Here is a 24630-nt window from a genome sequence, read left to right on the forward strand (position 1 = left end):
TTGAAGGATACCTCCATACTTGTACTATCTTCCCTCACCTTCCTATTTCATTGTATCAGCTTTTCTTTGCTTGTCCTAAAGTCTTTTTTGACAGGTAAAATGCATTTAATTTGAGCCTCTGTTGTGTCTTTAAATAGTCTTTGTGACACCTGCAAAGCTTTTCCATTTAATTGCCCCTTTCTGCTTCTTAATGAGCTTCTGAATTTTCCTGTAATACCCTTGTCTGAAATTAGCACAATGATAGTTGATTTCTTATTCTTAGTTGTTCTCACATGGATGCTGATTCTGAGTATATGATGTTCATCTCTTGAATATGAACATCTCTTGAACTCATCAGCAGTAACATTAAGAACCTGTTCCTGTGCAGTGCTCTGGAAACTTGAGAGTTGCTTTTCTTCTTATCGAATCTTGCGCTAGATGCTCCAAGAAAGCATCACTGAGGGGGTCCTGTGATTAGACTCAGCAAACTTCACTGAGAAATTCGCCACATCCACGAGAGGTAACCGGAGAGTCCCATAAAAGCTGTTCTTGCCTCATAAACCTTTCCTTATTCAGCAGGTACAGTTCCAGAATTTCAGTCTGCAGGGATTCATTGCTTGTTCATTGGTTAGCTAGTTCAGCTCATTTGAACCAAAGCTGTCTTTCACATGTTGTACCGCTCTGGTACCTTCATGACCTGAGCTGTCCTTCCTGTACGCTCTGCATCCCGGTACTGTGGCACACCACTCATGCTCTGCTTTCTGCCAGATTCTCAGTACTCTACTGTGTCACTGATCTTGTTCAGAGCTAAGTAGTCTGTTCCCTGCAGTGGACTCCTTATGTTTCCAGCACTGGTAGAAACTTGTATGCACTTGCACCTACACACATACATTTCTATTTCTCTCACCTTCTTTCAGGGGGACTTTATGTGGACCTATCATCCTTCTTCACCTTTTTCTGTTTGTGTTTTGCCATTTTTTCTTTTATCTATTTGAGGGCACAAAGTTTCTCTAGCTGCACTGCTAGAAAATGGATGCATCATCTTTAAACATCTGTCTTTCTTCATCTACCTGATGTCTTCCACTCTTCATTTGAAAAGCTCTTCAGTGATTCTATTTTGTTTTAGAAGCTGATCCCTCCTCTGTGGGCTCCTTCTATTTCAGAAATTTCTCTTATGCTTGATGAACCCACTTTTCTACATTCAGTTTGTTCATGACCAATACTAAAAATATGCCCATGAGGGGCATAAGATGCTGAGGATGCATGTAGCTACTGCAGAGGTCTTGCTAGATCTCTGCACCAGAGAGCTGTACTTCATAGTGTCTCCTCACTGGCATTATTTCCCAGTGCCCATCGCAGCCTGAGCTTCGGCTAGCATGGAGAGAATTGGGGATGAACGGTTTTACCTCCAGGCAATCATGTAATTCCCAGCACTGAGGACAGCAGCAGTCCTGTTGTAACGGCTGCAGGCAGATGCCTAGGGCTCTGGCCAGTGGTTGTGCTCATTGACAAGGACATGGAAAATTACTGGACCTGACACGAAAACTTGCTGGATATGACAGACAGCAGTGTAAAATGCCAACAAAACTTCAGACAGTGCCATTAGGGATGGCTAGGTTTCACAGGTGCTTCAGGGGGAGTGATGTGAGAAACAGTCAAATTTCACAGACAGTTGGAGATAGCATTGGGGCCCTTTTGGACCAAGACCAGCAGTGCCTAGGGAACTATTCCTATAATACCATATAGGGCCAAGATCATGTGGGCAATGGTGTTGGAAATACCAAAGTTAGGTATGGATACAGCAGAACTGGGACCAATGGGGTAATTGGATGTTTGTGTTAATTTGTAAGGGGATTGGGATAGAGAAAGGGAGGGAAAGGGTAGCAAAAGGTAGGGTGAAGAAATTGGAAAAAACATAGTAAGAGCTACTTTCCCTTGCTAGCAGGGGGACATCTGGATGGTCGGACGGATTGAGCATCCCAGCATCACCATGTCAGTGCCACCGCCAGACAGGCAAATTTGCCTTCTTCCCAGTCACTTCCTAAGCACTTACCTCACTACTGCAGCAGTCTCTTCCTTGTTCCAATGGTTTTGCTGCTTTGCCAACCAAAAAATATGTCTATGTTCTTGATAGTCTGACAACAAAATGCTTGTGCCCCAAAATCAGGGGATGGTACCCCACATTATTCCCTCCTTTGTCTGTAGCTGAAAATGTGGCCTACAGTGAATCAGAAGAGAAGTCTACTTGCCCCCAGATGCCCAGAGGTTACATGGTCCTGGGAAGCCCCCAGAGGCAAAGACACACTGCACTGTGGGGCCAGGTGTGTCTCCAGTCAGCTTGGGTGTGTGGCAAATCCAATAGCACGGAGCAGACAAGGAAGGACAGGTACAATAAGTGGGAAGTACAATAAGGCCAATAGTGTTTGCTGGTCCTCTGGGCAAAGACCTGGCTTTAAGAAAAAAATCATAAAACAGAAAAATAAAAAGAAAAAAAAGGGGTTGCTTTCAGAGCAGATTTCTCATCTGGACAAATGGTTGCCCCCTTTTTGCCTCTGTCGTGGGGCCTTGCTGGGGAAGCTGGGAACTGAAGAAGTCCTGCTACCTACCAGCCCACCTTTTCTCTTCCTGTCCCGCCTCAGGGTGCCTGAAAGGATAGGGATGAAAACTTGAACAAAGGGCAGGTCTGAATTTCTTTCTATGGGCTTTCAGGTATGCTCCTAAATTAAGCCTATATCCACACTCAGGGTCAGGTTAGATTCTCTCTCTCCCTCTCTAGTGTGTTCAGACATCTTCCTACAGCCAGTGTGGCAACTACCATCTCCTCAGAGCCTTTGGAGCTCTGCATCCAGGGAACATGATGAGCACTTGTGCACTGGCAGCGAGCCTGCATCTGGCTCTGGCTCAGTCTTGAAGCTTCGCATATCCATCCCAAGCTGGACAGTCAGGGCAGTGCTCTGGATTCAGACATCTGATAGAAGATAAAGGCTAATGTTGACGTCCGTGGCTTGGAGAAACTCAGATGTTGTTAATGTCCTAAGGGAAAATGAAAACACAGGATCTTCAGCCTACTTGTAAAGACAGTTGATGGTCAGTGGCTTAACGGTCTGCATCCAAGGCTAGCTCTGATATGGTGCAGCCATGTAACCTTGGGGCTGCGAAAAGCCTCTCTCCTGCCTCAGTAGCTGCATTTGAGCTCAAGCCCTGGCCCTTGATCCTTGCCAGAGCCACATTGTAGGGCTACCTCTGCCTGGCCACATGCTTTGCTGCCCCAACCAGGTCCTACTGACTTGCCTTCCCGCTTGATGACAGGCTTGCTGCATAACTATGGACTTGTCTGGTGATCAGGCCTGCGGGCTGACCCTGGCTACCATCCCCAGAGCTGCTCTGCTCTTTTTGGCCAGGGTGTGAGAGGCAAGGCTGCACTTGTCAGTGAGACCACAGCCCCTTCCCGCCTCGCTGCACCCTCAGCACCAGCTTGCCTCCCCTTGCAGACCTGCTGCTTTCCTCATGGCTCCCTGACAAGGAAATATGAAATGGTTAGAGAAACACAGATAGCTGGGGAGGAACAAAGGACCCCAGCATGGGCCGAGGACCACGTCGTTCTGCACAAAGGCAGCCATTGACATCCTGGGCCAGGCAAATTCAGGCACGGGAGTTTCCAGATTTCTCTATTTCATTCCAGTGCAAAAGAGCTGTAAAGTCAGCTCCAGCACCCTGTCGAACCTTACTCCAGGGCTGAAGGTTGTAGGGATGAAGAGGACATTTTTGGAGCAGAGCAACTGCCCGCTGGCCTGAACAGTGAAAGCCTGACCTTGGCTGTTAATGAAGGTCTGCTTGTGATCCTGAGCAAATCAACGACATCAATCTCCTCAGAAGTAGTCATTTCTACAGTAATAGCTAAATTATACCCCATACACAAAATGAAGCCAAATTAGGGCCCCATTTGCAATATTCATTAAGGTATATTCTAAATGTAAGCCCTTAACCTTTCTATCTTCTAATTCCTTTTATACCTTGACTTAGTCATTTCTTCATTTTTGATGGTTTGTATTATTAAGAAGAGCAAAACTTACTTGTATGGAGAATTTTCTGCTTATGCAGTTCTGCAGAATTTTAATACCAACAAGAATCTTTTGCAAATTGACTCTTTCAACAATAAACATGCTTATCCTTAGTGTTTTAGAAGCTTATTATCTTTGTAGCACTTTATTTGCAGGATGCAGTACCATATTCACAGGAAATTGAAATTAATTTGTATTCAAAGTGGTTTTGGTTACTTTTAGGTTTTGTAAGAAAAAATGTAACTTTTAAAGAGACAAAATCATATAGCAATTACACAGAAAGTACTTAAAACAATAGTCAATTTAAAGATTTCTATTTGATTGGAGAATTAAATGCTGGACTCTATATTAATAGCAATGGCACTTAAAAATAACCAATAGTAATATACCTCAAAAGAAATATACCTCACAGGAAAAATTAGGGTATATACCCTGGTTATTATTATGGAAAAGATAACTGAATTTCTTGTTTTCTTGTCAACTCAGTAATATCATGAAAGTCTTTTAAATGTTTGTGTAATAGTCTTTAAGCTGAATTACTCGCAATACACTGAATTATTTCTCTTTGAAAACAGGTCTTATCAGTATTTATTCTGTTCTTGTGTTCCCACAAAGTCTGCAGGAAAAGGTTGTTTTTAGGAACCACATCCTCCAATTTATACACAGCTGAACATGCTGCAGGTTTGTATTTTATTTTCTTACAACACTTCTTTGAGGAAAGCAACTAAGAAGTGTACTTTGAAAGAAGTAGAGCCTTTCACTACCACATCAGTGGAAAGAGAGTAGAAGTTCACCAGAGCACGTTGTTCTTTCCCACGGTTACTTGTGTGGTCCTTCTTTAAAATGTGGTATCGCGATGGTGGGAGCAAAATCAGTTCTCAAAGGCAGCCGTTATCATGACTGCTAAGGCACAATTAACTCTTTCTCCGCACGGAAATGGGCTAAAGGGAGTAAGGGCAGTTGCCTATGCCAACGCTACAGTGTTATTACATACACGGATGGCATAGGAATTACTTTTGTGATGTTCTGCAATTTCTCAGGCCTAACAAAACACAGCACATACAACACAGCGGGGAGCTTTCCAGGGACTTTCAGTCAGCATCTCAGATTTGGTCTCAAGCCTCTACAGACACAAACCAGAATATCCTGATGCAAATTGAATAGGGCCTTGCTAAGCTGAGAGCAGCACATAAGCACTTCTCTTCCATCTTGCTATTTTAAGAATTTTTTTCAGTTGTTTCTTGTGTTTAACATTGTCCTGGCAGCTTTGTACAACAGTTTAGTCCTTTTATTAGCAATGAGGAACGTCGTAAAATCTGTCACCGAAAGTGAGAAAGAAACACATGCTCCGTGTTTAATATTTTATTTTAATGCTTCTGGAAAAGTTTCATTAAAATTATGTATAAAGATCTATTCACATTCAAATTAACAAGCCTTTTCTTTCCCTGCCTTCCTCTGTTTCCCTCAAAAATTGCTGCTACTGCTACAATGCAACCAAGTCATAGGAAAGGAGAGGGAATGGTTAAGGCTTTTCAGACCGACAGTCACTTCTGAGCGTGGAAGGGACAAGAAACTGGAGGGTCCCCCTGTGGGAACATCCTCGTGAGACACGCTAGAAACCAAGACACTGAGCTCATCCACATCAGTGGGGGATGAGAGGTGCAGGAGCTCCCTAAACCAGCTCTACCCTGAAGACCTCCATGATGGGGAACTATGTTTTGAAAACCCAAGCACTGGGCAAGGCCTTCCAAGGGGATGTTCAGCTCCAGCCCCGGGCTGGAGTGTGCTCATGTGCTGACTGTCCCCCTGACCCTACCACCGCCCTCCGCTGCCTGCTGCCAGGATCAGCCCTCCCCCAGCTGCCCTCCACTGCAGCCACCCCAGCAGGCCCCGCAGTATTGTCATACCAGCCCATGCACATGATCTTCCCCTCTTCAGTCCCAGATCCTCTCCTTGTCTGGGACCACCCTGCCATGAGTGTCTGCAACAGGCTATTTCCCAACTAACCGCAGAGGTGAAGGTGAACTGCCTCTGCCGGAGACCACAGAGGTGACAACAGAGTCCAGAGTCACACAGTCTTTTCACAGAGCTTTGTTGACACCTGGTGGCCTGACGCAAGATTGCGAGAATGAAATTCTTTAAAAAGGCACATTCTGTAAGGGAGAGATCTGTCAGATTTCATTAGATCCACCGATAGCTTTAAGAAAAGCTTTTCAGCCCAAAGTCTTTTCATGTCCCGCTAACACTGTTTTCTGCTCCACAGTACTAAATGACTGTTCTTCCAAGTGACAAACATAATTGCTGCATATGCAGAACAATTGTATCTTATTTGTACTTGGCAAGAGTTTTTCTTCTTCTTTTCAGACCTCGTGCATTAGGAGGATGTTCGGATATGTGGAAAACAAGGATGCTGTCAGGCCTGGAACAGCACTGACGCAGTGAAGCAGGGACACCCGACCCATCCGTCTGGGTGTTCGCCTGCTAGCCAGGGTAAGCACCCTGCCTACTGCCCACCCTGGCTGCAGGAGCAGCTGTGCCTTGCACACAGCATGGCCAGAACAGAAGGTCTGATTTATTGTCCTGCTTTAGCTGCGGTGATCAACCCCAGGGCTGTGCTGCAGGCACCCCGGACAGCCCTGACCACATGATTTGCATGCTCTTTTATCTCTTTTCCCATTTCTTGAGCCTCCCTTTCTCTGCCCTCTCCCTCCCCTAATTATCTTTCCCCATTGGTCCTATGTTTTGCTAAATCCAACCGCAAATTTAGTGATGCTGATACCACTGCCTACATGAACTCAGACCCATATGGTATGGCCAGTGCTGCTGGCCATGCAAGGCTCTGCTCTGCAAAAGGTGCCCAATGGTCCCTGCAACTGTCTGTGATGTTTGACTCTTTCTCACATCACTCCCCCTTAAGCACTGGTGAAATGCAGCCATCCTTCATGCTGTCTGTAATTTTTCTTAGTGCCGTACACTGCTGCCTGTCACATCCAGCAAGTTCTCATGTCATGTTCAGGAATTTTCCACCTCCTTTTCAGAGAGCGTAACCTCAGGCCAAGGCCTGGGCATCTGCCTGAAGCCCTAACAGCATTTTCCTCCCTTCATTCCAGCGATAGCCATGTAAGAAGCTCTTACCGCTTATCTCACGGCAACTTTATTTCTTTAAAAGCCCAAGTAAATTGCAACAACCTTTTGCGGCAAAAATACTGAGGCTGAAGTGGTTTGGGAGTAAGGGACTGGGCTATACATTTAGTGCTCTGGTGAAATCCCAGGCATCGAAGGGTGGGCACTGCCTTGGGACCATCGATGTGAGGAGAGAGGTGGAGGGGAAATAAGATAACAGATGTCCTTTCTTCTGATTTAAACAAGGCCTGGCACATGCACAGCGAAGTCGCTCAGTGCCACATAGGCTGCAGGAGCAAGGTAGCCAGAACCAACCCTGCAGTGAGGAAAGGGGTGCCGGGACAACTTGCACAGGGCATCAGCAGCCCTGTGCTGGGGTCCTGGGGGCCACAGCCCCTAAAGCTGACATTGTTTCAAGGGCTGCCAAAACAACCATGCAGGACTTCTCTGGCAGATGCAGTAGGTGCCCACAGAGACAATACCTGTGGGAGATGGTACCTAAGATGGGTGGAGTGGCTGTTTTCTGCCTCTCTCCAATCAAGGTAAGGGTAAATGAAGGCTATACTTAGAGTTTGGCTGGGTCCTTGGCCTAGAAGGCTGTTAATGGAGTGAAAATTGTGATGTCTCACGGCACCTTCCTCCTGCAGAGCACTGCTTCAACTTCTTGGTAGGGATCATCCTCCGGTGGCAGCAGGAGCCTGTTTAGAGCCCAGAAAGAGGCTTGCTCCTTCTGAGCAGGGAGGCATGGGGGTTAGTGAGTAGGACAAGGAGATGGTTGAGGTTCCAAATTTCAGAAATTAAATGTGGACAGAAGGACAAAAATAAGTTTTCTTACCAAAACTGAATCACAGTCAAACAATTTTTTTCTCAGCCAGTAACTAATTACACGAATGACTTCACTAGCAGCTGACACTATCCCAAAACATAAAAACTAATGAATGCTCTATGAATTCTTTTTCACCATTAAAGGACATAAGAAGAAAAATGGCACGATAGTGGGGCACAGATGCAACCCTAACATACACTAGTGGCCTCAAGAAGTCCAGTTCCCATCAGTTCCCATCTCTGTGTTCACTATAGTGAGGGAGGGAACATCTAAAGAGGCACAGATAGATCCAGCTTGCATTGCTGACTCCTCAGCTGAGTAGTCTTTCCATACTCCCTCCCACAGGGCTATCAGCAGATGCATTTCCTACATGTCAGAGTGATATTCTGTAATAACTACCCAGTAATCTTAGGAAAATATGAAGCTATTTCCTACTCCAACAAAGCCATTGTTTCAAAGCTATCATTTCCACTCACATCTCCCCAGCCTCCCTCATATCATCCCCTTTTGGGATGAGTGGGAAAGCTCAGGATATGTGTCCTCAGACAAGGGACAAAAGATCCTAATACCCATCTTTACCAGTGAGGACACTCAGAACATGTCTGGTCATCATTGCGGACATGAAGGGAAAGTACAGAAACTAGCAGTTGTCATCTGTAGCCTTTACTTGCTTTTGTTGATGGATGAAGATGTTACAAACAGGACAAGAGTAGCAACCAAGACCACATGCTCACAACACCTTTAGTTTTCAGCATATTTTAGACGCAAAGGAAACAGACATTACTTGTTGGTACCGTGAGGAAAACTGCTGGGGCGCAATCTGCCAGACCTGTTTAGAAGATGTGTTTCCACAGTATCAGGTTTTTGTTCTGATCTGTTCTAAAGTGTTTCTTGAATCCACAGTCGGAGAACCTCTTCTGAGGGCATCACGTGCACCATCAGATCACAGTGTTCAGCTTCTTCACTCGCACACAGTATCAGCTGCCTGGAGGGCTCTGACACTTTCTGTAAAACAAGTGCACTCATATTCAAACACTCTCAGACTGGCAAGCTTGTCTGTCTGTCTTCTACCTGCCCCCCCCAAACTGCTCCTCCCACCTTGCCTGCCACAACTGCCCAGGACCTGGTGCTCAGGACCCAGCCCCCTGGTAGCAACAGGCAAATCAAAAAAGTTACCAGTGTGTCTGGCAGGACAACAAAGGGGCAGCAGGAATACTGAAAGATTTTACTTGTTTTCCAGGCAAGGAAAGGCAGGGTCAAAACAGCCACAGCAAAGCTGGCAGAGGAGATGAGGGCAGTAACAAGCCACATGGATCTGTCACCTAGAGACAACAGAAGGAGAAAAACTTCTCAGAGAATCTGTGAGGAAAAACCACCCAATGCTGTCAGACTGATCCCTCTGGGACTGCTCTTCCCTCTCACGCTGGTGAGATTCACTGCGCACACACCAGGGAAGGACGTCAGTGTCAGTGCACATTTTTTACCACCCCCAAGGAATGAATGGGGCAGTGCTCTTGCAAACAAGACAGGAGACATTAGGTGGAAGCAAAAAGAAGAGAGCTGAGCTGCTGGGATGTCCTGCTTGATGTGACGACATTGGGGGAACAGAAGGGAAAGCTGGCTGTTACCTTGTGCCCTCACACACTGCATCTGGCTGAAGTTGCTGCTTCTGTTGATGGCCTCTACATACGTCTGAGCTTTTACACAGTAGTCAGTTCCTGCCTCCATGGTGTCCAGGTGAAGCGTGGAGCTGATCTCTTTCACCATCTTCTGCTGCATCTGCAACAGGCCCGGGAGAAAGAGCATCAGAACTTAGGGTAAGGGTCCAATTGAGTACAGGGGTCCCACCACCAATGCTAGCCTAGACATTACTAGGAGAAAAGATAGGAAAAAAATGGGAGCAGCAGATGTCAGAGCAGATTGTGTGAATAAAAGAAGAGAAAGGAAAAGCAGCAGGCAAGAAGGCGTGGTAGAGCAAAGAGACCACACTTGTCTGGAAGGGTAGGAGGGGATGGAAGGAAAGAACCCTGAACCAAAGAGGCTTCATGATGGTGTTGGGCCGCAATATTAGACCATGACCTACTCCTCTGGTGAAAGGGCTGGATGATTGGTCTGGGATCAGAGTTTCTTTTGGGATGCCAACATCTTGCCCATGCTACCAGTGCTGCTGTTCTAGGGGTACTGAAGCCTTTCTGCGATTTTGCAGCGCAAAGAGGGGAAGGGATGGGCTAAGGAGAAGCAAGTGAGAGCAGCAGATGGATCTCAGTACCACATCAGGTTTTGCACTCCCAGTGTCCTGCTGCTGTAGGGTTTGAAGCCTCTCCATTTGTTCATCTGTACAATGCTGCAGTGTCCCACAGCAGTGTATATTTTCTCTGTCCCTCATTTGTACTTTCTTCACACATCTGGTTCCTGACAGGCTGGGAGGGAAGTATAAGGGAGCTTCTTTCACGCGGATGATGTCCCTATACACACTCCCTCACTCCCGCCCCTCAGAATCTGGCATGTGACTGTAACACACTCTAGTACACCATAAGCAGTGTATGAACATTGGAACATGGTTATCCTGTAATAAAAAGGACTCCATTAACTGCTAGCAAGATGAAGTTGCTGTTTCTAGTCTGCCCAGTCATGAAGGGAGCAGAGGTAACACTTAGCCAGTCGCTCCTAATTCTTTCTGTGTCGCAGATGCAAAGCCTATGCTCACAGCAGACCTCATGAGCTTTCAGCATCACTTGCATGCAGACACTACCAACCAGACAGCAGGGCCCTCCTGGAAGAGCAAGCCCTTCTCTCCATCAAAATACCCTCCTCCACAGAGGGTGATCTTGAGGTCCATGGGTTTGAAAAGACTTCAAGGACAAAATCAGGTCAGTTACTAGTTGGGGTGTATAACCTCTTGAAAAAACTGAAATTAGGAGTTTCAAATGTGACATTTATTAAAAAAAAATTAAAGGATCCCAGGAGACATCCAGACAAGTACTGAACAGTAAAACTGATATTTATGACAGTCCAGTTGATAGAAAGTATTCAGAAGTCTGGAATTAATGTTCATGGGGACAAATATCACATATTGGGACAAAGCTAATATGTATTTGTAAATGGAAGTCAGCTACAAGCCTATAGGATTGCTTCTAAAGCCCATGGACAGGAGACACCTGGTCAGTATGGTTTACTTGGATTTCCAAAAGGTTGTCAAGAAAGCCCCTTTCAAAAGGCTATTAAGCTAACAACCATTGGGATAAGGAGGCATCAGGGCCCTATATGCACTGATGAGACTGTGATTGCCCTGACCAGCCCCAGCGGGGCTGCTGCACTACCACCACCACTCTGCCCATGGCCCAGAAACCCTATTTAAGCTCAGGCCAGAGCCTTCACTCTCTCCCTGAGCTGTGCCACAGGAGCAGTGGTCTCCAGTCCTGTCTTCTGGATGGACCTTGGACCTATGCTGTAGATGGCTGGTCTCCTGGATGGACCCCTGGCAAGTACATTGCAGCTTTGTCTCCAGTCCTGTCTCTGGGCCCTGAATCCTCTGGCTCCTGACTGGGCTCCCTGGATGGACCCTGGGCCTTGTTCATTGCTTGCCTTCTCTGGGGTGGTTGATGGATCCTGTTATGAGCATGTTTCTGCCTGCTGTGGTCAGACCCTGTAGGTCTGCACCCTACTAAGAGGGCATTGCATGTGCTGGATTCCCCCTTGGTTGCTGGCTTGCCTGTCCTTAGGGAATAGGCCTGCTTCTTGCTGCTCCCTGACAGAAGGAAGCCTTTTGTATGGTTAAATTGCTAGCTAAAATATAGGATACAAAGGGTATGCTTTAGGAGGTTATGGTGGAGACCCATGTGGATCTGTGCTCACCAAAATATTACAGCTGATCTAGAGGGATGAAGACTGATATAGGCCAATGATATTAAAAAACACATCAGAGTACTAAAGGTGGCAGCCAACTGTGAGTAACTGCAGGAGGACCTTATAACAAAATGATAAATGACATTCAGCACAGATAAATGTGAGGTGATGGTCACAGGAATTTTTTTCCCTCATTTATGCATGCTCAACGGACATCAGTGGTGCATCCCAGTCAGGAACAGGAGTTTGAGGTTTAAACAAGAAGTTTTATAAAAGTGTCAGCTCTGTGGTGGTCACAAATGTCAACAACTGCTGGGATAAGAAAAGAGCATGAAGACTTATTTTGTTCTGTGGTACAAATCCATAATGCTCCTGCACCTTGAACTGTGCAGGCACAGTCCCTTTCCACCTTGGTAAAGGCACAGAAGTAGGGCAAGAAGAACTGGAAGGATAGAAGGGCTCCCATGGGGTACAGGCAAATAAGCTAGGAGTCCTTGGCTTGGAAAGAGAGAGCCAACACAATTACCAGTGTCGTGGGGAAAGTGAATGGGGAATAACTTCCTCTTTTCTAAATTAAGATTTAGGTGGCACAACATTTAAGCTGCAGAACTCCTTACTGCAGGAATCTGTACATGCTAAGTTTACATGGCTTCAAAACCAGAACATTAAAGGCACCAGTTCTGTTTGGGGAATTCCCTGCAGCTGTGTGTCTCTGAAGCTTGAGAAACTAATACTAACTAAGTACACAGATCCTGTTCTTGTTTGTTTCCCTGGCCATCTCCATTAGCCACTGGAAGAAAGAAAATACTAGATTGAATAGACCTGTCATCTGATTTGATATGGCTGAATTTATACTTTTGTTCTTAGGTGCCATAGAAACATGAAGTTCCCAAGAGAAAAATTCTTGGTGTCTAGTAAAAACAGAAGTACCTGAATGGAATGCAAATTGTCAGTTTTTATTATTACCCAGCAGTACTCTAAGTAAGTACATTACAGCTCATTCTCATTGAAGAGTTGTATTTTACAAGAGTCTCCTGAGAAACCTTTGTCAGCACCTCCAATGTGATACCTTAATCTAGGTCCAAGTAAACCAAAGGATACTCTAAGTCAGCATAAGCACCTTCAGTCCATGACTTCTGTTTTGGTTTATTTTAACTGTTGAGGTTCCCTGTGGGATTGCTGTTCCAAGAAGACAATGTGGAAAGAGCAGACAGGCTTCTCCACAGGAATGAGAACACACTGGTGTGTGCAGAGGAATACTGTGGACACTGACTGTGCATGTCCTCCAGCCTCACATGGCAGTGACTGGCACGATCCACTTGTTGCAGCATAGAATAGAAAACAGCCCCTGGACAACATCTGTGTGGTCTCACTCTAAGTTATGTGGAGTCTCCATCCTCACCCAAAACCCAAGGATAAAACTCACCCTACTCTCCTGGCCCTTCTTCCAATAGAGAATACAGAACTGAAAGGCAGGCCCCATGTCTTCCAGCTCCACTAGTAAATGATACCCGTCTGCTATGATCTTCATCAGAGGTGGGGTCAGGTAAGCTGCCAACACAGAGAGAGCACCATTATCATGCCAGAGACAACTCTTAAAAAAAAAAAAAAAAACCTTCCTTTTCCTAGCTGGGAAGGGAAGCTCCTTGCCATAGCTGTCCTTCAGCTGCCACCATGAGCAAAGTAACGTATCGATCTGAAATAACAGCTAATTGCTCCAGTGGGGCAGAAATTTCTCTGCCTTCTTCCCAGTATGTCTAGGTACTGAGCAGGAGGAGGATCATGACTGCATTGTGATGTTTGGCAATAGTTGCACTGCTCAGACTTGAAAGGTTTTGAATTTCCTCCAGTGGAGGGAAGTGTCTGGCCCAAGGGTCCCATGTGAACTACAGTAGCAGAACCAGTTGGGCCACCAGAAGCTGGGACACTGGATCAGGGCAGTTCCGCTCTGGATGTTAGCTTAGCACTAAGACAGAGTAGGAGCTGTGAAAACTGCTGTTCCTTCATGGGAATTTTGGCAATAACTCAAAGATGAAGGAGAAAGCAACACAAGCCTCAAGGACAAGCAGAGTTCAATGTTCCTGTCTGAGAAAGGAGAACTCTGGGAAAGGGGTTTGGGCGTGGGGGAAGCTATGCAACCAGTTTCTGGTTTACATTTTTCCAAAGTTTCCTGCAGCTGAGAGCTGCTCTAAATCTGCCTGTCAGAAGGAGAAATGAGCCTCCTTACAGCAGGAGGATATTTGGTGGTGTGCTCTGCTCACTGAACAAGCTGAGGATTTTCAGGCTGCTGATCTTGCACAGAACTGGGGAGGCTAAGAGCTTGACAGCGCCTCACATGTCTCGCCCACACAGCTCTGAGCCCCTGTGGTGACTTGTTAAAGGCCTGAGGCTCACTTAAGGTCAAAAGTTACAAAAATCTCCATAGTATTGCTATTGTGTGTATTCTTAATGAGCTGGCTTAAGGAATCCAGCTGAATTCATTCAGTTCACATGAATCCTGGATTTCTTTCCGATGTCTGCATGATTTTGGACAGAACCGGTCTGCTGACCATCTGTGACTTCTGTTTTTGTCACTGTATGCATGACTTGCTTCATGCTTACTTTAATATTCAAAGTTTGGAACAGTCTGGGATTATGCTGTGAGGAATATTATGGAAATGGTCAGGATTAAACTACACAGTGTACATTTGTGAATTGGGAATCAGGGCAGTACAGAGATATTTGCACTAATATACTTATCTATGCCATTTCATGCCATTCTGTCATAGCGAAACTGGCTTCAACCTTCTTGTTTTCAACAAAGGAAGGAGAGCAATGTATGGAAAGAACATACAGACAAGAAGTACTTAATAGGATTTACTCTTAGGTCTGGTGAATTAACATTAATATTGAGGAATATGAAAACAAAAAGTATGTTCACAATGAGTATTCAACAAATGGGAGACCAGGAGAACTATTTCCTACTTTTAAATTGAATCTGATTAACATGATGATCCCTCAAAAAAAGTGATAATGCCATTTTGAGTTTTTGAAAAAATTGGCCTGATGTACTAACAACTGGTCATTGCAAGATGCAAATAGTCGCCAAACAGGAGCATTTAATATCTAGTTCCTGTGCTGGCATCCTGGCTACCAAGTAGCTATCTGAGTGTTGATAAATGAGGAAGTAATATTGACAAAATTATTATTTTTAGAAAGCTCTTTGAAATGTTTTTTCTGTACACTTAAGGCTTTGAGACTAGAGGGCTTTTTTTGGTCTAGAAGTACTGTGGGTTATGCTGATGTCCTGTCTCTCCATGGGCTAAATATACAGTGCAGTATAACTTGTGGGCTGTGCCTTGAGTTCCTTAGTACCCGCCAGTGTCAGCATGCCATATTTCCAAAGAGACACCAAAGCGCACAAAGGAAAGGGAGCAGTAAATATGCATAGGGGACAATACATCTATAAAAACTTGCACTGACTTTTTTCTCCTTCAGATGTCTGTCCATGTATACCCATTTGCATTGCACCTGACTGCAAGCCATATCCTCTGAACTTTCATAGCTTAGCCAAAGGAACGTATGGAGGTCTCTAAGACAGTGACTACAGCATTATGCTGTCAAGTATTTCACTGTAGCAGGAAGCCTCAGTGATGGCTTAGCACTGGGGAAAGGTGTAGAGGTAACTCCAAGTGGTCACTCAGCAGATCTCACAAATGGGTCTGGACACAATGTGCAGAATCCATCAGGCTATCTTTGCTGGAGGTCTCTACCATGAAAATGAACGGACAAGTGAGTCTCCCTCAAAGGTTTTGACTCATTGAAATATACAGGCAAAGTGTGCCTGCTATTCAAGGTGCCTATTGGGTGTGTGGCACGGCTGACAACAGCTATTACACTGCTGTGGACCTGTTTGGCCACATTCAGTGGTGCGGTGGGGTCTTCCCTTTCTGTGGTTCTCCCTGTGTTCAGAAGCAGCCCTAGGCACTGAGATGTGCTCTTACTGAAAACAAGCCTGAACATGACCTAGAGATTCTCCTGTCTGAGATCCCACCTAGTAACTAGGATCCAAGTTTGCTATAGTTCTAAGCCGAGTGGATTCTGGATAGCCTGCTCTCAAAATGAGGGGAGGACTGAAATTCCAGTCAGGAAAGAAAGTGCTTAACCATGACACACATGTTCCTCAGTGCTGACTTAAGGCTGAGGTTGCCATGTAGAGTTAGGATCAGACTACAGCAGAGGTAAGGAGGACACAAGCTGAAGGAAATGGGTTGTGAGCCTGAGCTGGTGAACAGCTTGAGTGATGAGGAGCTGGGACACTGATGCACATATGTGCAACATACCAGCTTTCTTTTGGTGACCAGAATGAGAGCTGCTCAAAGCTACCATTCAAGTCTTTAAAGGTGTTAATGGCTTCAGCAGTTGGGAGACAGAACTTCCTGTATGGAAGTTCTTCCACAATCTGCTGCTTGTTTTTCAGCAATGCTGTGCCTTGCAGGTATACAGTGACCTGCTGTTGATGATACAGAACTGCTTGCAGAGAAAAGCAAGATACCAAACCCCCTCAGCTCCAGCCAGTGCCAGTTCTATGGGGCTATTCTAAAACCGAGAATCATTTGAAGAACTGGTGTCTGTAGCCCATTACTAGGAGCTGATAATTTGCAACGAAAAGTTGCAAGGTCCCCCAATGGTGGAGTCTGTTACATCTCTGATCTAAGCTGTAGGAGCCTTCAGAAGCCTGGCTAGGGTCCTTCATGACCACTTGTCATAAAATCCACTCTGCCAGATGAGACACGATGAAAAGACAGATTTTCCTACTATATCAGCTGGCTTTTAAATCATGTGCTTTACAGGGAATTCTGATTGAAGTCACGGAGAGTAAAGCAGCACAGCTACCAATGAATGAATAGTCCAGGACTTAAGATGACTGTAATCACCAGCATGGTAGTCTCCTATTTCATAGCATCTAGGGAAGGACCTCATGCCCTCTGTGGCTTCCATCTATGTCAAAATTATGGTTTATCCCTTAGGCAAAAAGACAGTCCCCTTCTGAAAGCTCATTGGGAAAAGAGGGAGAATGAGGGGGAAGGAGAATGAGAAAGTTGCTGTCCTCATCCATGAAGAGGGCCAAGCTAAGGAATATCCTTTCCCTATCTCTGCTTGACAGTCTGGTCTGTGGCTCAACTCCATGCTACCATAGCAATTGGAAAAGGAAAAGATTATTCATTAAAACTGCCCTCTAGGGAAACAGTTCCACACCAGCAGACATACTCACCATCTTATGTAGCATTTCTGATGGCACTGCTTTGACTAAGGGCTCTATATGACTGAGGACTGCTCCCTCATGAATTAGTAGGTAACTTCCAATGACCCATGAAGGTTTCAGATGGGGTCCACTTTGGCCTTGAACAGGCATTTTCATCCCTAGCTAAAGCTGGTGACTGCTGCCCATCCCAGACTGAGAACTGCCCACTAACAGTGACCTCAGGAGAGGTTTTTATTGCTGAAAGCAGTTGATGGCAAGGCAGAGGGAGGACGTAATGATTCCAGAGAAACACTGGAACTAGACAGTACAATGATTTTACATGCGAACATGAGGACCAGCTCAACCCAAGGATCAACTTTGTAAGAGATGGACAGGTATGGAGAAAACAGCCTGCATTGTTAGGATTGCGGCAATACCGTGACTTCTGTTTTTCTCTCCTCTTTTGAGGTCGCTTCATATATCTGATAACATAGGAGGAGGAAATCATGTCAAGAAGGGAGCTAGATTTCTGGGACAGCATGAGGCAGGCAGAGGAAGATGTGGCTGTTTTCTAGAGAAAGAGTTTCCCTAGGAATAGATCCTGGACCCACGGTTGTGTGAGTTTTTTTGTTTCTTCCTCAGAAGAGACTCTAGATGAGCATCGATAGCAAGCCTGATTGGAGTCAGGAGCAAGACTGGTCAACCTGACAGGAGAAATGCCTAGGGTGTTCCCACCTTTCTTTGAAGCCCTTAAACTTAAAGCCCTGGGAAATATTGTCCTGTCTCAGGAGGAAGCTCATATCCAAGAACACAGTGTGGCTGTCTGAGTGAAATGTCCCAACTTGACATGAGAGAAACTGAGCGTGTAGGACACGCTCTGTGCATTTATAGGCTTCATGTCACATGCACACTGTGCAGACATGCACATGTGCAATCACTCAACACTGAACAAAGCACTCTGACAAATCAACAGAAATGATGTAGCATAACCCAAATAGCAGGGCTTACTTGTGATGCGATTGAAGAAACCTTTCAGGGTGCCCCACTCTGATCTTCGAGCGCCAACGTCTGCCCTCACACGCAGGTTATAGGGCACAGTGGCTGAGATATCCTCTGTGATGTTACACACTGTGGCTGTGATGAGTGAACACTCACAGATGGGGATCCAGCTCTCATTGGCATACTCTCGTTCATACTCCCTGAGGAGAGGAAAAGAGCAGATAGGCAACAAAGACAGTGATAGGGGATATCTCCATGATATCTCCTACGACCTGGACTAAGACTGCTCGCGAGTTCTTTCCAGACAAGACCAGTACAGGGATTCGGTGGGCCTGGAGTACCAGGAGTGTATGAATCCAACATAGGTGTGCTCTAGACATTTTCTAGAGATAATCTCCTGAACAGGCTTGTCCATGAGCCAAGTGCAGCATGTTACTGTGGGAAGTGGGAATATTCGGCCCAGTGTTGATGCACCAGATCCTGTCCCCTCACTTGACTTGGTTATCCTTGGTCAACCAGAGTCCCAAAGAAGCCATGTTGTGATCCAAGCCATAGCTCAAAATGCACCAGAAGCTGCCTACATTTTCGTAAGAGATATTTGTGTCTGTAAAATGATTAAAAGATTATCACTGAATAAATCTCAAATACTTTCTCTTTCCTACCCTAAGTAACCTATTGCTTATCTTCTTAGCTTTTGAGTTCTTTGGTCAGAGACAGCTTTCATGTATGGGCTTAATGCACATGGTGGATTACTGAAGTATTTATTAACAATCAGCTATTGATAAGGCATGACCTCAGAATGATCTCAGAATTAGACCAAAAAGTGGTTCTTTTTCCACTTGTGATTAACAATGATGGAATATCAAACTTCTCTTAAACCTGTGAACTGAGCAGTGTTCAAGACATATAAGCAATGCAGGCTTTTAAGTCTAACTAAACAGTTCAAAGAGCAAAGAAGAAAAAAAGTAGCTGGAAGTTACCCCTGAAACTCAACGGAGTATCTCACAGTTTCTCCTTGGATGGTCACAGGACTCCAAGTTAAGAAATGTTTCATGTTGGTAGAAATAATAGAGATATTCTGAGGTGCTGGCAGCAAAGCATCTTCATCTAAAATTCCCAGCAAAAGAAAGAAAAAGAAGGTATAAGAATGTAAGCTTAGATGAATTCTGCAAAACTGTGTTTTGCACTAGAAATGCATACTGCTCATTTCTTTGCTGTGACCTCAGTGTTTGGATGTATTTTACAAAGAGGAGGAAATGACAACCAAAGAGCAAATGACAGAGCAGTTTGGCTGGCACTGCTTACAGAAAGGTAAAGCATGGATTTCCATTATTTCACACTTTTTCATTGTATCAGTAAAACAATGTGCAAAGGTCAAGCTTTTAGAAAGCCATCTAATCTTATTTAATGAAGTCAAGTAAAAGAGATACTCTATTGTGCACTATAAATTGTTCTTCTGATGGACCATTTACCTCCTGGTTAAAAATGTGCAATTTCTTTCCAAGCTTGACTAGGCTCTGTAGAAGATCACCCTGGCTCAAGTACAGATTTTTTCCTATTGCAGGATTCTAATAATGTAAGTGCTTGTAGACTGTAATCAAAGTACTTCTTAATGGTCTCTTGGATAAACTTAATCAGTGAATTATGACTGAAGCTATTATGTTACTCTCTGGGATTAGGGACTCCTAGGTTTGGGATGGTGCCTACAGTGTGGTTTATGGATTTTATCCTATGACATCTTAATGAAAAATTATTAGTAGTTTGGGGAGAAGAGTGCAGAAGGCAGGATTCCCCAGGCAAGCATTCTCTACACTGTGGGAACTGCCTTCTATCTGTTCTGCCACTTTCTGGTCCTGAGAAAATTACGTTCTTTCTGCTCACCAGGGAACAGTTCCCAAGGTACAAAGGACCATTGAGATGGAGGAAGAGAGGAATGGAGGGGTTTCTACCAACCTGGCATAGCAGTGGTCACTTCAACACTCTCCTGGGAATAAGGTAACTGCTCAAGCATAATATATGTCTGTTGCAACAAGATTATTACCTTTAGCATTCAAACTTTAAAAAGATCATGCCCATTTCACTTAACAAGGTCCAGCCTCCATTAATCCCTAGCTGGCATTAAAATAAGGTGCCTTCTTTTAAGCTATCTTGACAGAGTTAACCAGTTAATGTCAGTTGTCCTACCCAGGATCAAATCTAGGTTGAGGGGCCCATGATCAGTATTTTCATAGTGATTATTTTTTCAAAGGATTGGTACGATGCCTGTCATCTTTCTTTCCTTAGAATATCCCTCATATTCATGTCCTCATAAAATCATTAATGTTCTGGAGACACTTGATCCAACTCCTATGATTCTTTGACATGGATCTGTCGACATAATGTTCAATTGCTTTTTAAACTGAGCTTCAGAGATCTCTGGGATGAGTTGTTTTCTTCCTTGCCATTTAGACAGCAGAACAGTCACTGTCTGCCTTATTAGCAGTTCTCTCATTTCTGTCTGGTTGGGATCAATACTATTATCAAGGCACTCAAATACCCACTTGGTCCCTTGTTCAGCTCTCGAAAGTTCTTAACACCAAGGTCATTTGTCAGTACTTTTCCATGAGCTCTTGGGTCCCAGATCAATTTTGGGAGACAACAGCCATAAGCGTGTGGATTATGTAATAAACTTTCGTTACATGACCAGACACTCTTTTTTCCACATGACTCATGCACACGAAATGATGTTCCGGGTCTGAACAGAGGTGACTTGCACTAACATGTTTCTTAATTTTCCAGTCCTTGACTTCAGGATCTTTTGGTATATATATGTTTTTGTATTCAACAGTACTGAACTCTATCTTAATTAAATTGTCTATAAACCAATGCAATCCTTTGCCATTTACACAGGGAAGGCACTGATTATAAATAGCGAAATGCATTGGTTCAGTACTAAAATACTCCGTTAACTCTGGCCCATGCATTTTAAAGGGAAAAGACACAATCAAAGTGCAGGAGACAACTGGACCAAGAGAACAGGCAGGACCAGGACTGTTACCCCAGTGCTGTCTGCCACTTCCATACAATTTTGGATTCACAAGCAATAGACAAAACCTTCACTGTTCAAGCCAGGATACTGCCTCTTACAATTACAGACCAGTGATTTCAAAGAAAAGAAAGAAATTTCCAGATTTTCTCTAAGTACCATTTTTTACCTCCTACCCTATCAGGAATATATTCCATTTAATTTGTTACACTAAAAATGGGTTTCAATTTACAATGGTGGTGATTTCTCTTGAACTTTGCTTTTATCATGTAGATACTCTTTTTCTTCTCTTTGTGTTAAGGAATCTCTACAATAGAAGTAAGCAGCTTCCGGATTCAAGTCCAGTATATTTGACTTTCTAACTTTTCAGTTTAAAGTGCTTAAAAATTCCACTGATAAATTTCCATGGCTCTGGGGTAGTTTTTGATACCCTTTCTTCTCTGTGAATGTAAAACATGCTAGTATTTCATCACTTCTACTTCATCACTAGTTACTGCTACTTCCACTTATCACCACTACTTACTGTTAAATGTAAAGGACGCCATAAAAAATGAATTATCTCTCTGTCTATAATAGCCTCTTCTTTCAGGGGCTCAACAATGCAAGAAGAACCGATGGGTTCAGGAGCACTTTTGTGTAGTGTTGGAAGTGGTTTTCCTTGTCTATGCTTTTTCTGGTGTGCCCCTTAAAACTGTTTATGCAAGGCTAAGAATCGCCTCCTTAGTGCTGTGTTAACAAACATTGTTGTCTTTTAACTTCTCAGCATTGCACCATTTATTCTCTTCTTTCTAATCAGGAGGATAGCACTGTCATCAGCATCTTGTATCTTAGGGCATGGTCTGCTTCTCTGCTTTTGAGGAAATTTCAGCAAGGGAGTATTTGACAAGGCAATCCTGAACTCCAAATATTGGCAACAAGAAAATAGAGTAGGTATGTGTCTATAACACCCCAAAAAGCTAAAGGAATTTCTTTGTAAGCCCAGTGAAAATGAAAGGCCATACCTGTTGAAATCCTAGAAGCATACCCTTTAAGATGATAATAGCAAATGATGCTAATCAGTTTCTTTGGCCACCTTTAACTTGAAGGCTCTGGGAGCACTCCACCCCATGTTCCACCTGCACGCACTGACTACCTAAGGCAAGACCCTAGCATATACCAGCTTGCCCCTTTGTCTTCCCAGAACCCTGGATACAAAGCCCAGATTCCCAGGCTAGACAGGAACCATACTGTGATCTAACTGGATGTCTGCTCTGGGCAATAACATGGTCTGTTCCAGACATAAACCTTCAATCGTAAAATGCTCTTTGCTCTAATGAAGGAGACTAGGAGACATAAATCTTCGTGTTTCAGGTCAAGGTCAATGGAATGGGAGAACGCCAGGTGGAAAGCTATCCCATCTTTCTCTCCCATGGTCTGTCAGTGTGGAAGACAAGGTTGGATGAACATCAGTTCTGAGCAAGGCTGATGGTCACTACCTGAGTAACGCGGCTCCTGTGCAGAAACATCACACAGTTAGCCAGGCCTTATTAAACACAAATACAGTAAAATTAAACCAGATTTCTTTAAAGAATAGTTGCCTGTTTTTGTCATCTTTCAAAATATATTTGTCACAATCTTCCCCATTCCACAGAATAAATTTTCAGAGAACATTTGACTTGAAGCTGAGTCAACTAAGAACTATAAACAATCCATTTAAAATGTTTTGCTGGCCAAAGAAGCTATAAAATTATTTTTTCTGAAGCAGAGAACAAAAAGGAGCAAGACACAACCTGAATTCAGGAGCTAAGATGGCACATTTAGAAAGACATAACTGAGCACAACAGCAAGTGATGTTTTCCTTCCAGAAGACTGACTATCTCAAAAACAGTGAAATATAGTCAGGACCCCCTAAAGACAGACACCTTCTAGATATGTTGGAGCCTAGCATTTACTTGGAGAAGCAGACTGCAAAATGCACAACCTCCTCCCAGGGCAGAGACTATCAGTGAATATTTTTGAGCCAATAGCTAACACTTTATAAACCTTCCTTTCCAACCCTCCATCCACGCCACAGGTAGGGAATCCCCTGCGTTTGATGAGATAAGCTTTTAAAGAGGAATTGCAAGTTCAGCTTCTCCGAGAACAGCAAAAAAACAGAGGCAAATACAGTATTAGTAAGTTCATTTCCTTAAAACCAAAATTTTCCTTTAGATTTCAGAGTTGACTCGTAGAATACAGAATTTATGGATTCTCCTTCTCATTTGCTTATTCTAGTATTAATTTTAGACAAAGAATTGAAAGTCAAGACCACTTGATCTTGCACTATTGTGCTTAAGTTTGTATACGCAGGTTTAAAGAAAGGAAGAAACACTTTTTGTTCCCCCAACCCCTTGCACTTCTGACTTCAGTCAGCTGGAGATATTTTAACCATTTACCTGTGAGACTAGGTGCAATGAGAACGCAGAGGAAGAAGGAGATGAGCTTTAGGGACATTTTGCTCATACTTGTCGCCTTTTCTCACATTCGTACCTTGTTGCGCAGCTCTGAATTTCCCCTTCCTGGACAGGGAGCCCTGTCTGAGCTAGCCATGACACGAGTGAAGCGGGGACTCGAGGGGAGTATTGCAAACACTGCTCCTGCGCCCAGCTGCGCCGATGCTGAAGACACATATGCATTGTTTGTAAGGGTGTAGTCAGGGAGTGCCGGGGTAATTTGATTCCAGTATTGCTTTACACGTCTGTGCAACTGCTCAACTAGACAGCATAACCCTGTTTCACTGGTTGAGCAATTATATGTATTAAATGAAGTCATAAAGAGGAAACAGTATTCATTCATTTCCACATTGTTTATATAGCTGTAAATGCTCAGTTTTCTGCTCAGACCCCAAGCTGGCTAAATCCTGGTGCTTCCAGACACCTCAGCACCAGGAAAGCTCCCCAGTATTGCCAAAGCACACCTGTGGCCTCAGACCTTGCACAAAGGACGGGTGAAGGACGGCATGCCTCTGCGCAGGCAGAAGGGTGTTCATGCTCTAGTTTATCTTCAAATGTTATTTTGAAGGCAGGTGTGCTGGGTGTGTGTTGAGGAGGCATTTTGTTTTCAGATCTGAATTGATGCAGGCATGTGATTCCCAAGGTTTTCGAATCTTCAAAGGTCTGTTGCTCTCCATCTCGCTTCTTCAGCAGAGGCAGGCTACTCAGCCGGCCGCGCGCTCGTAAAAGCAGCTCGGAGAACAGCTCAGAAACATAAAATCGCTTGCCAGCTCCAAGGCTGCTGCAGCAGCACCCATTCTGCCTGCGAAGCTGGTTTCTTCAGAGGCCAAGGAAAAGAGCAAGTTCAAATGGGGGCTTTTATGTTCTGCAAAAAGCCATTTAAACTAAACTTAACTCTGACCATACAGCTAATGGGGGGTAAAAAAGCACCAAATTCTACTAAATGCTTTTCGCCCTGGGGGAACGTGAGTATTAGAGACTTTATCCCCAAAACCTCCTCTTTCCCCCTATTTGCCACCTGAGAAAGGATTTTTTTCTATCAAAAATATCTTCTTTTGCATGCCCTTTAGTAGCAA

General features: G+C 44.3%; 1 protein-coding gene across 3 annotated transcripts; it reads right to left on the reverse strand.

Moving 5' to 3' along the window:
• Positions 1-5387: 5387 nt before the first annotated feature.
• Positions 5388-23754, reverse strand: IL20RB (interleukin 20 receptor subunit beta). Of its 3 annotated transcripts, none has more exons than XM_026107696.2 (7): positions 23592-23656; positions 19039-19165; positions 18068-18258; positions 13262-13386; positions 9618-9768; positions 9166-9311; positions 5388-8994 (listed from the first exon to the last, which is right to left on the reverse strand). In XM_026107696.2, exons 2-7 carry the CDS (start codon positions 19110-19112, stop codon positions 8869-8871), a joined length of 813 nt encoding a protein of 270 aa, XP_025963481.2. In that variant the 5' UTR covers positions 19113-19165; positions 23592-23656; the 3' UTR covers positions 5388-8868. The 3 variants fall into 3 exon arrangements, with proteins under 3 accessions (XP_025963481.2, XP_064376678.1, XP_025963480.2); XM_026107695.2 differs by having other exon boundaries at positions 8637-8994; positions 23498-23681; XM_064520608.1 differs by lacking the exon at positions 19039-19165 and having other exon boundaries at positions 23592-23754.
• Between the last annotated feature and the right edge of the window lie 876 nt (positions 23755-24630).

The sequence above is a fragment of the Dromaius novaehollandiae genome, chromosome 14 (assembly GCF_036370855.1).
Source record: "Dromaius novaehollandiae isolate bDroNov1 chromosome 14, bDroNov1.hap1, whole genome shotgun sequence".
In the NCBI taxonomy this organism is placed as follows: Eukaryota; Metazoa; Chordata; class Aves; order Casuariiformes; family Dromaiidae; genus Dromaius; species Dromaius novaehollandiae.